The sequence below is a fragment of the Entelurus aequoreus genome, linkage group LG04 (genome assembly GCF_033978785.1).
Source record: "Entelurus aequoreus isolate RoL-2023_Sb linkage group LG04, RoL_Eaeq_v1.1, whole genome shotgun sequence".
NCBI lineage: Eukaryota > Metazoa > Chordata > Actinopteri > Syngnathiformes > Syngnathidae > Entelurus > Entelurus aequoreus.
This window is the reverse complement of record NC_084734.1, coordinates 81,889,851-81,902,002: the sequence shown is the minus strand read 5'-3', so window position 1 is coordinate 81,902,002 and position 12,152 is coordinate 81,889,851. Positions and strand designations below refer to the sequence as shown.

Here is a 12,152-nt window from a genome sequence, read left to right as displayed (position 1 = left end):
TTAATTGTGTAGCATATATTAATGCAGTATGAAGAAGAATGTTTTAATGTAGACACATAGAATCATCATACTGCTGTGATTATATGCATCAAGTGTTCATTCAAGGCTAAGGCAAAATATCGAGATATACGTATATCCTGTATCGCGATATGGCCTTAGAATATTGCGATATTAAAAAAAGGCCATATCGCCCAGCCCTAGCTGCAGCCCTATAGGAAAGTGGGTGTTTAGTTCAGGAATAAATATTTAATTTCTCTTTTTTTCTCTGTGTTTGTTCCATTGTATACGACTAAAAGTGGATTTTACATGATTTAATCAATAATAAGACTTTTTTTTTTTTTTTCAAAAGGTGTATTTTGAAAATGGACCACCACTGTCCCTGGCAAGTTTGAGATTCCATTTTAATAAACATTTAGCACATTTGTGTCTTCTTGATCTAATGTTGTGACGATCTTTCAGGGTGAATAACTGCGTTGGCTTTTCCAACTACAAGTATTTCCTGCTTTTCCTCTCCTATTCCATGCTTTACTGCATATTCATCGCAGCCACCGTCTTTCAGTACTTCATCAAATTCTGGGTGGTAAGTGTCATTAAAATGTGCAGTACTGGCATTAATTTGACCTGAGCGTAACATTCTAATTGTCCTGTTACTGTCTTTCCTAGGGGGACTTGCCAAACGGGCCTGCAAAGTTCCATGTCCTTTTTCTCATGTTTGTGGCGCTCATGTTCTTTGTCAGTCTCATGTTCCTCTTCGGTTATCACTGCTGGTTGGTGGCCAAAAACAGATCCACTTTAGGTTCGTCACAAAAGGAATTATATGAAATGCTAAGAATGTGTGTGACATATTCCCATCACCTTTTCCAGAGGCCTTCTCTGCTCCAGTTTTTGTCAACGGACCAGACCGACATGGCTTTAACGTTGGCATACGCAGAAATCTGCAGCAAGTGTTCGGAAAAGACCGGAGACTGTGGTTTATTCCAGTTTTTACAAGGTGAGTTTAATATGGAGATTAGCTATTCTGCTTAACCGCTAAAAGGGGCTGTACATTTTTTAAACCAAAAAATATATCCATCACATAGGTCTGGGCGATATGGCTTTTTATTAATATCTCGATATTTTTGGACCATGTCACGATACACCATATATATCGCGATATTTTGCCTTAGCCTTGAATGAAAACTTGATGCATATAATCACAGCAGTATGATGATTCTATGTGTCTACATTAAAACATTCTTGTTCATACTGCATTAATATATGCTCATTTTAAACTTTCATGCAGAGAGGGAAACCACAATTAAGTCTATTTACCAAAAGTGTATTTATTAAACAGTTATTAAGCAGTGGCACAAACATTCATGTAATTTCAAAACAGAAAGTGCAAGATTGTCAGAGACATTTTAAAACAAGCTATTAGTGCACTTTTGTGCATTAAGTCACTAAGATGACATATCAAAACAACACTAAATTAAAGTGCACTTTTTGTACAGAACGCCACTACAATAGTTTAAAACAAATAAAGTGCACTTTTGTGCATGATGTCACACAAGATATTTAAATAACTGTCAAATAAAAATGAGCTGCATAATAGGAAATCAAATAGTGTATGTCTTTTGTTGACTATTTTTTTCATATGGTGTTGATGTGGAAATGGTTGCTTGGGCATTTAGTGGGTGTGGCACCGAACGGAGATGTTGCCATGCGGAGTTTCAAGCACTCTTCATTCTCTAGCGGGTGACTTTTCAAATGATGCTACATTAGCAGTGGTGCTACTTTTTGTAGCAACGCTTTTGCCGCATACTTGTTCGACATCATCCCACTTGAAGCCAAACCACCGCCGGACGATGGACCCCGTGCTGTTTTTCTTAGGAATTACCGTATTTTCCGCACTATAAGGCGCACCTAAAAACCTCCAATTTTGTCAAAAGCTGACAGTGTGCCTTATAATCCGGTGCGCCTTATATATGGACCAATATTGAGCCTCCAACAGGTAAAAGTTTCAATCAATCCCAACTACGGTAAGCAGCTGCCGACTTCATTTTCCCCCGTAGAAGAAGAAGTTCTTCTTCTACGGTAAGCAGCCGCCCCCGTAGACAAAGAAACGTGCGGTGCATGCTGGGATATATGACTGCGCGAGGCGTGCCGTTTCATTTCCATTTGTTTGTTTATGTAAAGACCGCAAAATGGCTCCTATTAAGAGACACGCTTACGACGCTGAGTTTAAACTTAAGACGAACAGTCACGCAGTAGAACACGGGAATAAAGCAGCAGCGACGCTGACTCCATTAATGACGACTTCGACGAGACGGAGCCGGGCGTGTTGGATGCCGTATTCGCCCAACTGTTTAATTCGGACACTGAAGAAGAAGAATTTGAGGGATTTGTGGATGAGGAATAACTTCATAAAGAGCTTTACATGTTTATTTTGTGTGTTGTGTTGTGTGACATTAACGTTTGAGCAACGTTGAGGTATTGATATATTGTTATTGCTCTGCACTATTTCGAGTGTTACTATATTTTGACTGCACTATCGTTTGATTTACCGTAACAGTATCACTGTTTTTTACGTGTTTTATTGAATCGAGGAAAAGTTCCCCTCCACTATGTGATATAAATTTTGCACTACATGTTATACCTTGCTGTTGTTAAAAGATAAACCAAACACCACGTCACTGACTTTACCTCGGGGAAAATAATAAAACAGCTGTTTATTCATTTTGGGAGTGAACAGAGTTGTCAGAACGCTGGTTTGTAATCTATTCACAAAGTTTGACTGACCTATCTGACTGTTTTGTTGACATTCCCTTTAGCGCATCTCCATGTAATGGATGCATAGGTGCGCCTTATATATGAACAAAGTTTTGAAATATGCCATTCATTGAAGGTGCGTCTTATAATCCGGTGCGCCTTATAGTGCGGAAAATACGGTAATTCTTCCTTCATTTGTTACCAGATTCGCAACTTCTTTCTCTCGTATTACCACTCGCACCACTCCGCTAGCATCCCAGCTAATGTTACCCATGCTGCTACCTCTCTGCTCAGCGAGGACGTATGACATAGCACGCGTGACAGTATGTGACGTGTGTAAGAAGGTGCGCTTGATTTAAGTCTCTGTGAGAAGCAGAGACAAGAAAGAGTGAAAAAAAGCCTGTAGTGTAATGCCCACAGCTAAAAGCAACTGCGTGAGAACGTATACTCGAATATCACAATATAGTCATTTTCTATATCGGACAGAGACAAACCCGCGATATATCGAGTATATTCCATATATCGCCCAGCCCTACCATCACACCACAGGTCAGCTTATGTTGCAACCCCTGTAAAAAATATGGAATCACCAGTCTTGGAGGATGTTCATTCAGTTGTTTCATTTTGTAGAAAAACCGCATAACAGAAATGACTCAAAACTATAGTCATTTCAAATGGCAACTTTCTGGCTTTAAGACGCACTCAAAATAAATCGAGAAATTAAATTGTGGTAGTCAGTCACAGCTTCATTTTTAGATCAAGGAGAGTGACTATTCTGGAATCTCCTTGTACATTCTCATTTCCAAAGCTAACATCAGATTCAATCTGTTCGTTAGTCTGCAGTTAAAAGGGAGTGCTTATACCTTGGAGAGCAGTTGCACCAGCTGGATTGACATAAATCATAGCGCCAACATAAGAGATGTTGTTTGATACAAAGAAGGGGATTATCAAACTTCTTCTTCGAGAAAGTAAATCATGACATAATGTATAAGTGTACAGCTCTGGTAATGGGTACATTCGCACCCACCTACACAAATGTACTTCAAAATGTAACAATCAAAATAAATATGACTTTTTGTTTTGTTTACTAGGGCATGCATATATAATATGCATTAGTTTGACCATTTCAAATCAACAATAATAAAAAGGAGATGCTTGGAAATAGCATAATAATGCCCCAAAAACTTGGAAAAACGCGATTCATAGCGTTACTTTTTGGTGTAACCATCATGAGCGTTTTTATTTTGATAAATCATCATATTTATGTACACTACCGTTCAAAAGTTTGGGGTCACATTGAAATGTCCTTATTTTTGAAGGAAAAGCACTGTACTTTTCAATGAAGCTAACTTTAAACTAGTCTTAACTTTAAAGAAATACACTCTATACATTGCTAATGTGGTAAATGACTATTCTAGCTGCAAATGTCTGCTTTTTGGTGCAATATCTACATAGGTGTATAGAGGCCCATTTCCACCAACTATCACTCCAGTGTTCTAATGGCACAATGTGTTTGCTCATTGGCTCAGAAGGCTAATTGATGATTAGAAAACCCTTGTGCCATCATGTTCACACATCTGAAAACAGTTCAGCTCGTTACAGACGCTACAAAACTGACCTTCCTTTGAGCAGATTGAGTTTCTGGAGCATCACATTTGTGGGGTCAATTAAACGCTCAAAATGGCCAGAAAAAGAGAACTTTCATCTGAAACTCGACAGTCTATTCTTGTTCTTAGAAATGAAGGCTATTCCACAAAATTGTTTGGGTGACCCCAAACTTTTGAACGGTAGTGTATTACTAAATTTAAATAGGTATTGATCAATCTTTAAGCTGTGTGTATTTGATTTCAGTTTGCTTTTGACATCTTATGTAGAATTGTAGTTGAAACTTTTACAACCTTGTGTTGCGCTCATGATGGCGTAACCAAACTAGATTTCATTTAATGATCTTATTTTGAATATTTATTCCCTTTTTTACATTTAGTATATTTAAATATTCATTTATAAACATTGAATAAATTTCAAATATCAATAAAATGCAATTGCCTTCATCTTATAGGGTAATGTTTAGTTACACCAAGTCATGAGCGTAACACTAAGCTTCATCACTTTGACTTGTAATATCTCTAATTCTGGTGGTGTTTATGCTTTTTTCTTTTTGGAACATGTACTATACATACAATACAATAAAGTCCCATATAAAATTATGTTTCTAGCAATAATTTAATTTTGCCTTTGAAAGTAACACTCCAATGTCCATTAGTGGAGCTGTACACATAATGTTAATCTCATCACACGGCGTACAGTAACCTATCGGAGAGGTCTTCATCTTTTTCCTCTTCCTGCACGCTGAAGTCTTCTTCAGCATGCGGCGGTCCGGCCTTTCGGGGCCCGTTACTGGTGGTGGATTTTCCGCTCTGTGCGGCAGGTTTTTTCGTGTTGATCTTCTTCGGCTTCAGAGCTGCGTCGTCTGCATTTTGTCACGTATTCTCAAGGACGAGGTCGAGTTCATAACGCGCTAAATGGTTGACTGAATGATCGTGTGAGTGCGTTTGATTTAATATGAACAGTTTCATTGGTGTACAGTGACCCGTGCAGCAATTTCATTGGTCTGCTTGACAAGGCAAAATTCATTGGCGGTCTGTGAACGCGGAAAAATCCATAAGTTAGCGCATCATGGCTTTAAAGTGTGGGAACAAAGTAGCAGGTTATAGACCGTACATAATGGTACACCATTACGTACTAAAAGCCTTAAGCAGGACGGATATAATGCTTAAGACCCATTGGAAAGTTAAAGAGGCTATGACAGCGTGCTCAGTACATGTAAACTCAAATGCCAGATGAATAAGACAATAGGACATTAGAAAACAATTGTACATTCTCAACCTTGTGCTATATCATTTATATTATAGATATACATCAGCATTGATGCTAACCAATTATGATGCGTACAGTTGTGCTCATAAGTTTATTACATACCCTGGGAGAATTTATGATTTATTGGCCATTCTTCAGAGAATATGAATGATAACACAAAAACCTTTCTTCCACTCATGCTTAATGGTTGAGTGAAGCTATTTATTGGCAAACAACTGTGTTTACTCTTTTTGAATCAAAATGATAAAAGAAAGTACCCAAATGACCCTGATCAAAAGTTTACATACCCCAGTGACTTTGATAGAAAAATGGGCTGCATGGTCGAGTCGCCAGAAGAAAGCCATCACTCCAAATTACTTTGTTCCAGAAGTTTTGAGGCTTGTCTCTGTGCTGTTTGGCGTAATGTAAGCGGGATACTTTGTGACATTTGCGCAGAAATGTCTTTCTTCTGGCGACTCGACCATGCAGCCCATTTTTCTTCAAGTGCCTCCTTATTGTGCATCTTGAAACAGCCACACCACAGTTTTTCAGAGAGTCCTGTATTTCAGCTGAAGTTATTTGTGGATTTTTCTTTGCATCTCGAACAATTTTCCTGGCAGTTGTGGCTGAAATCTTTGCTGGTCTACCTGAATCCCTCATTTTCCACTTCTTAATCAGCGTTTGAACACTGCTGATTGGCATTCTCAATTCCTTGGATATCTTTTTATACCCCTTTCCTGTTTTATGCAGTTCAATTGCCTTTTCTCGCAGATCCTTTGACAATTCTTTTGCCTTCCCCATGACTCAGAATCCAGAAACATCTGTGCAGCACTGGATGAAAGATGCAATGGTCTGTCAGAAGCCCAGAAACTCACTGACCTTTTATACACACACATTCTTTACAAACAAACAGGTCACAGGTGAGGATTGGAACCTTGATTAGCCATTCAAACCTGTTTGTGTCAACTTTTGTGCATGTTATCAGATCAAAGTCACTGGGGTATGTAAACTTTTGATCAGGGTCATTTGGGTACTTTCTTTTGTCATTTTGATTTAAAAAGAGTAAACACAGTTGTTTGCCAATAAATAGCTTCACACAACCATTAAGCATGAGTGGAAGAAAGGTTTTTGTGTTATCATTCATATTCTCTGAAGAATGGCCAAGAAATCATAAATTCTCCCAGGGTATGTAAACTTATGAGCACGACTGTATCTATAAAGTAAACGATTATTTGTGTTTCTATTCCTGCAACAAGCTTTTGCGTAATGTTCTTTTCAGCCAAGGGAACGGCCACTACTTCCCCTTAAAGAATCGGAGAGAGTGTCAAAACCCCTTGCTAGCCAATGAGGAGATTTGGGAGGAGTCAGACGAAGCCTCCGAGGAAGGAAGCTGGGGTGAGTCACTCTCATGTCGAATGTACTTCTTAAAGTGTCTGTTAGCATGCATGCATGCATTACTTTCAACAGTTCAAGAGTGCAACATTCCCAGTTCAGCAACCATTTAATATCACAACTATCTTTTCAGAGGCCAATACGGATATGAAGCTTGGATATACATTACAATAATCATTGTACACCTGGTATAGAAGTATGGATTTACTATCCACTGAAAATAAGTCCGCTCCCAGTCATTATTGTCTAAATACCGTATTTTTCAGTAAGTCAGTTTTTTTCATAGTTTGGTCGGGGGTGCAACTTATACTCAGGAGCGACTTATGTGTGAAATTATTAACACGTTTCCGTAAAATATAAAATAATATTATTTAGCTCATTCACGTAAGAGACTAGACGTATAAGATTTCATGGGATTTAGCGATTAGGAGTGACAGATTGTTTGGTAAACGTATAGCATGTTCTATATATTATAGTTATTTGAATGACTCTTACCATAATATGTTACGTTAACATACCAGGCACGTTCTCAGTTGGTTATTTATGCCACATATAACGTACACTTATTCAGCCTGTTGTTCACTATTCTTTATTTATTTTAAATTGCCTTTCAAATGTCTATTCTTGGTGTTGGTTTTTATCAAATAAATTTCCCCAAAAAATGCGACTTTTACTCCAGTGCGACTTATATGTTTTTTTCCTTCTTTATTATGCATTTTCGGTTTGTGCGACTTATACTCCGGAGCGACTTATATAAGGCAGTGGTCCCCAACCTTTTTGGTCAACGGTCAATGACAAAAAATTTGTCCCACGGACCGGGGGGGGGGGGGGGGGGGGGGGGGCTGGCGGGTTGTCATAAAAAAATACAATCGTGTGCTTACGGACTGTATCCCTGCAGACTGTATTGATCTACATTGATATATAATGTAGGTGCACTAATTGTAAGTGTGTCTTGTGTTTTTTATGTTGATTTAATTAAAAAAAATAAAATTATTTTTTAAAATTTTTTTTCTTGTGCGGCCAATCAATCCACGGACCGTTACAGTGTCTTGTGTTTTTTATGTTGATTTAATAAAAAAAATAAAATATTTTTTTTAAATTTATTTTATTTATTTTTTCTTGTGCGGCCAATCAATCCACGGACCGGTACCGTGTCTTGTGTTTTTTATGTTGATTTAATAAAATAAAAAAAAATTTTATTTTATTTTTTTTATTTTTTTATTGTGCGGCCAATCAATCCACGTGTCTTGTGTTTTTTATGTTGATTTAATAAATAAAAAAAATTTTTTTTTTTTTTTTTTTTCTTGTGCGGCCAATTAATCCACGGACCAGTACCGTGTCTTGTGTTTTTTATGTTGATTTAATAAAAAATATATATTTTTTATTTTTATTTTTCTTGTGCGGCCAATCGATCCACGGACCGGTACCGTGTCTTGTGTTTTTTATGTTGATTTAATTAAAAAAAAAATATATATATATATATATATATATATATTTTTTTTTCTTGTGCGGCCAATCAATCCACGGACCAGTACCGTGCCTTGTGTTTTTTATGTTGATTTAATAAAAAATATATATTTTAATTTTTTATTTTTCTTGTGCGGCCAATCGATCCACGGACCGGTACCGTGTCTTGTGTTTTTTATGTTGATTTAATAAAAAAAATATATATATATATTTTTAAACATTTTTATTGTGCGGCCAATCAATCCATGTGTCTTGTATTTTATGTTGATTTAATTAAAAAAAAAATATATATATATATATATATATTTTTTTTTTTTTTCTTGTGCGGCCAATCAATCCACGGACCAGTACCGTGTCTTGTGTTTTTTATGTTGATTTAATAAAAATATATATATTTTTATTTTTTATTTTTCTTGTGCGGCCAATCAATCCATGGACCGGTACCGTGTCTTGTGTTTTTTATGTTGATTTAATAAAAATAAAAAAATATATATTTTTTTAATTTATTTCATTTATTTTTTCTTGTGCGGCCAATCAATCCACGGACTGGTACCGTGTCTTGTGTTTTTCATGTTGATTTAATAAAAAAAAGATTTTTTTTTTTTTAAATGTATTTATTTATTTTCTTGTGTGGCCAATCAATCCACGGGCTGTTACCGTGTCTTGTGTTTTTTATGTTGATTTAATAAAAAATATATATTTTAATTTTTTTTATTTTTTATTTTTCTTGTGTGGCCAATCAATCCACGGACCGGTACCGTGTCTTGTGTTTTTTATGTTGATTTAATTTAAAAAATAAATATATATATACATATATATATATATTTTAATTTTTTCTTGCGCGGCCAATCAATCCACGGACCAGTACCGTGTCTTGTGTTTTTTATGTTGATTTAATAAAAAATATATTTTTTTATTTTTTATTTTTCTTGTGCGGTCAATCGATCCACGGACCGGTACCGGGCCGCGGCCCGGTGGTTGGGGACCACTGCCTTAGAGGATAAATACTTTGGATCCAACACCGTCCCCTCAGAGAAGAGCTGTCCTGTCTAGTCTTTGATTATGAACTAATGAATGCTGCTCGGATGGAAGACAAAACGTCTTCTCAGACGACCAGAATGTCATTTGGTCATGCGCTCATGTTGGATGACAGTAAAGCTTTTATACTTGTGATTTAGGGCTATATAAATAAACATTGATTGGTTGATTGATTGATATTCTATGATCAGGGAGGTGACTATTATGCTTTTCCCCAACACTGCCCTCTAGTGGCCGCGTGAACAAATGCAGAGCACTAACATTCTCTCCCTCTCTCATTTCAGGTGAAGATGAAGAGCTGTCTGTTACCATAGAGAGGGAGGAATAGCACTTCCATGTGAGAAGTGACACACCCAACCTGTAGATGATGTTTTCCTCTCGTAAAGACAATGTGACCAAGCAGCCGTCTGCTTCCTGTCATGAAGCGCAGTGTCATGTGATCATGTGTACATGAGGTAAGCCATGCTCCTCTGTATCCCCTTTTGCACTTTGTCTAATGTTACCTCACGCTGACTTGGCTTCGACAAGCTGCTTCAGCTCAGGTGTGTCACAGAAGAAGCGTATCGTATTTATTTCCTCTCCGCTAACCCGACTCAACTCGCGCCTTAAACACTTTTACGTACGTCGCCCTGTGCTGTGGGAGCCCCTTTTTCCCAGTGAATGTACTGGACTGTGCTGTATTTTACACAACTCTCCCATCTTTTATTGTCATATTTAGGCTGGTAAAGGGAAGAATACTTTCATATCAAAAGCATGTAAGAGAGCACATGAAGAATCATATCCTAAATACATTTATGCTCAACTAGCGTCACCCCTGAGTTAAAGGTGACACCATGTAAATACTTTCACCATAGCCCCGTTTCCACAGTTCAATTCACTTGCTCCCACTTTGGTACTGTGCACTTTGGTTCAGTTAGTGTTCCCCCAGTCAATATAAATCTACCTCCATAGTAAAGCAGAGCCACATCCCACACTGTGCACAAGTTCCCCGTTTAGAGTCAAAAAGCGAATGTAAAAATGTCAACCAATGAGTGGCAGGGCGCTTCATATGAACATTTTACAGCAAATGTATTCCGAGACCCTTCCTGCTCTGTCTCTGATCACAATATAACAATGATAAAATGACACATTTACCTAGACATACTCACTGCAGGGTTAATACTGGGCTGGACGTTTTAGAAAGATGTGCAGAATTATGTTAGATTGACTATTTTGCACAAAAGATGTATTAAGTTGAATTCAAGTTTAATTTGAAGTATAAAAATGGTTTAATATACAGTACAGGCCAAAAGTTTGGACACGACTTCTCATTCAATGTGTTTTCTTTATTTTCATGACTACCGTATTTTTCGGAGTATACACTACCGTTCAAAAGTTTGGGGTCACATTGAAAGGTCCTTTATTTTGAAGGAAAAGCACTGTACTTTTCAATGAAGATAACTTTAAACTAGTCTTAACTTTAAAGAAATACACTCTATACATTGCTAATGTGGTAAATGACTATTCTAGCTGCAAATGTCTGGTTTTTGGTGCAATATCTACATAGGTGTACAGAGGCCCATTTCCAGCAACTATCACTCCAGTGTTCTAATGGTACAATGTGTTTGCTCATTGGCTCAGAAGGCTAATTGATGATTAGAAAACCCTTGTGCAATCATGTTCACACATCTGAAAACTCTTTAGCTCGTTACAGAAGCTACAAAACTGACCTTCCTTTGAGCAGATTTGAGTTTCTGGAGCATCACATTTGTGGGGTCAATTAAACACTCAAAATGGCCAGAAAAAGAGAACTTTCATCTGAAACTCGACAGTCTATTCTTGTTCTTAGAAATGAAGGCTCAAACACAAAATTGTTTGGGTGACCCCAAACTTTTGAACGGTAGTATAAGTCGCACCAGCCGAAAATGCATAATAAAGAAGGAAAAAAACATATATAAGTCGCACTGGAGTATAAGTCGCATTTTTGGGGGAAATGTATTTGATAAAAGCCAACACCAAGAATAGACATTTGAAAGGCAATTTCAAATAAATAAAGAATAGTGAACAACAGGCTGAATAAGTGTACGTTATATGAGGCATAAATAACCAACTGAGAACGTGCCTGGTATGTTAACGTAACATATTATGGTAAGAGTCATTCAAATAACTATAACATATAGAACATGCTATACGTTTACCAAACAATCTGTCACTCCTAATCGCTAAATCCCATGAAATCTTATACGTCTAGTCTCTTACGTGAATGAGCTAAATAATATTATTTGATATTTTACGGTAATGTGTTAATCATTTCACACATAAGTCGCTCCGGAGTATAAGTCGCACCCCCGGCCAAACTATGAAAAAAAAACTGCGACTCATAGTCCGAAAAATACTGTATATTCATTGTAGATTGTCACTGAAGGCATCAAAACTATGAATGAACACATGTGGAGTTATGTACTTCACAAGAAAAAGGTGAAATAGCTGAAAACATGTTTTATATTCTAGTTTCTTCAAAATAGCCACCCTTCAAGCACACCTGTGAAGTGAAAACCATTTCAGGTGACTTACCTCTTGAAGCTCGTCGAGAGAATGCCAAGAGTGTGCAAAGCAGTAATCAGAGCACAGGGTGGCTATTTTGAAGAAACTAGAATATAAAACATGTTTTC

The 12,152-nt window shown here is 37.1% G+C and overlaps 1 protein-coding gene across 1 annotated transcript in view; it reads left to right on the top strand.

Annotated features, from left to right (window-relative positions):
- Positions 1 to 11,899, top strand: part of zdhhc15b (zinc finger DHHC-type palmitoyltransferase 15b) — a 29,192-nt gene extending 17,293 nt beyond the window's left edge. Inside the window, exons 6-11 of the mRNA XM_062045846.1 lie at positions 350 to 382; positions 460 to 580; positions 664 to 796; positions 865 to 991; positions 6,884 to 6,999; positions 9,786 to 11,899. Of these exons, the coding sequence (XP_061901830.1) occupies positions 350 to 382; positions 460 to 580; positions 664 to 796; positions 865 to 991; positions 6,884 to 6,999; positions 9,786 to 9,829 (574 nt within the window). The 3' untranslated portion in view covers positions 9,830 to 11,899. The remainder of the gene's footprint in view (positions 1 to 349; positions 383 to 459; positions 581 to 663; positions 797 to 864; positions 992 to 6,883; positions 7,000 to 9,785) is intronic.
- The last annotated feature ends 253 nt before the right edge of the window (positions 11,900 to 12,152 follow it).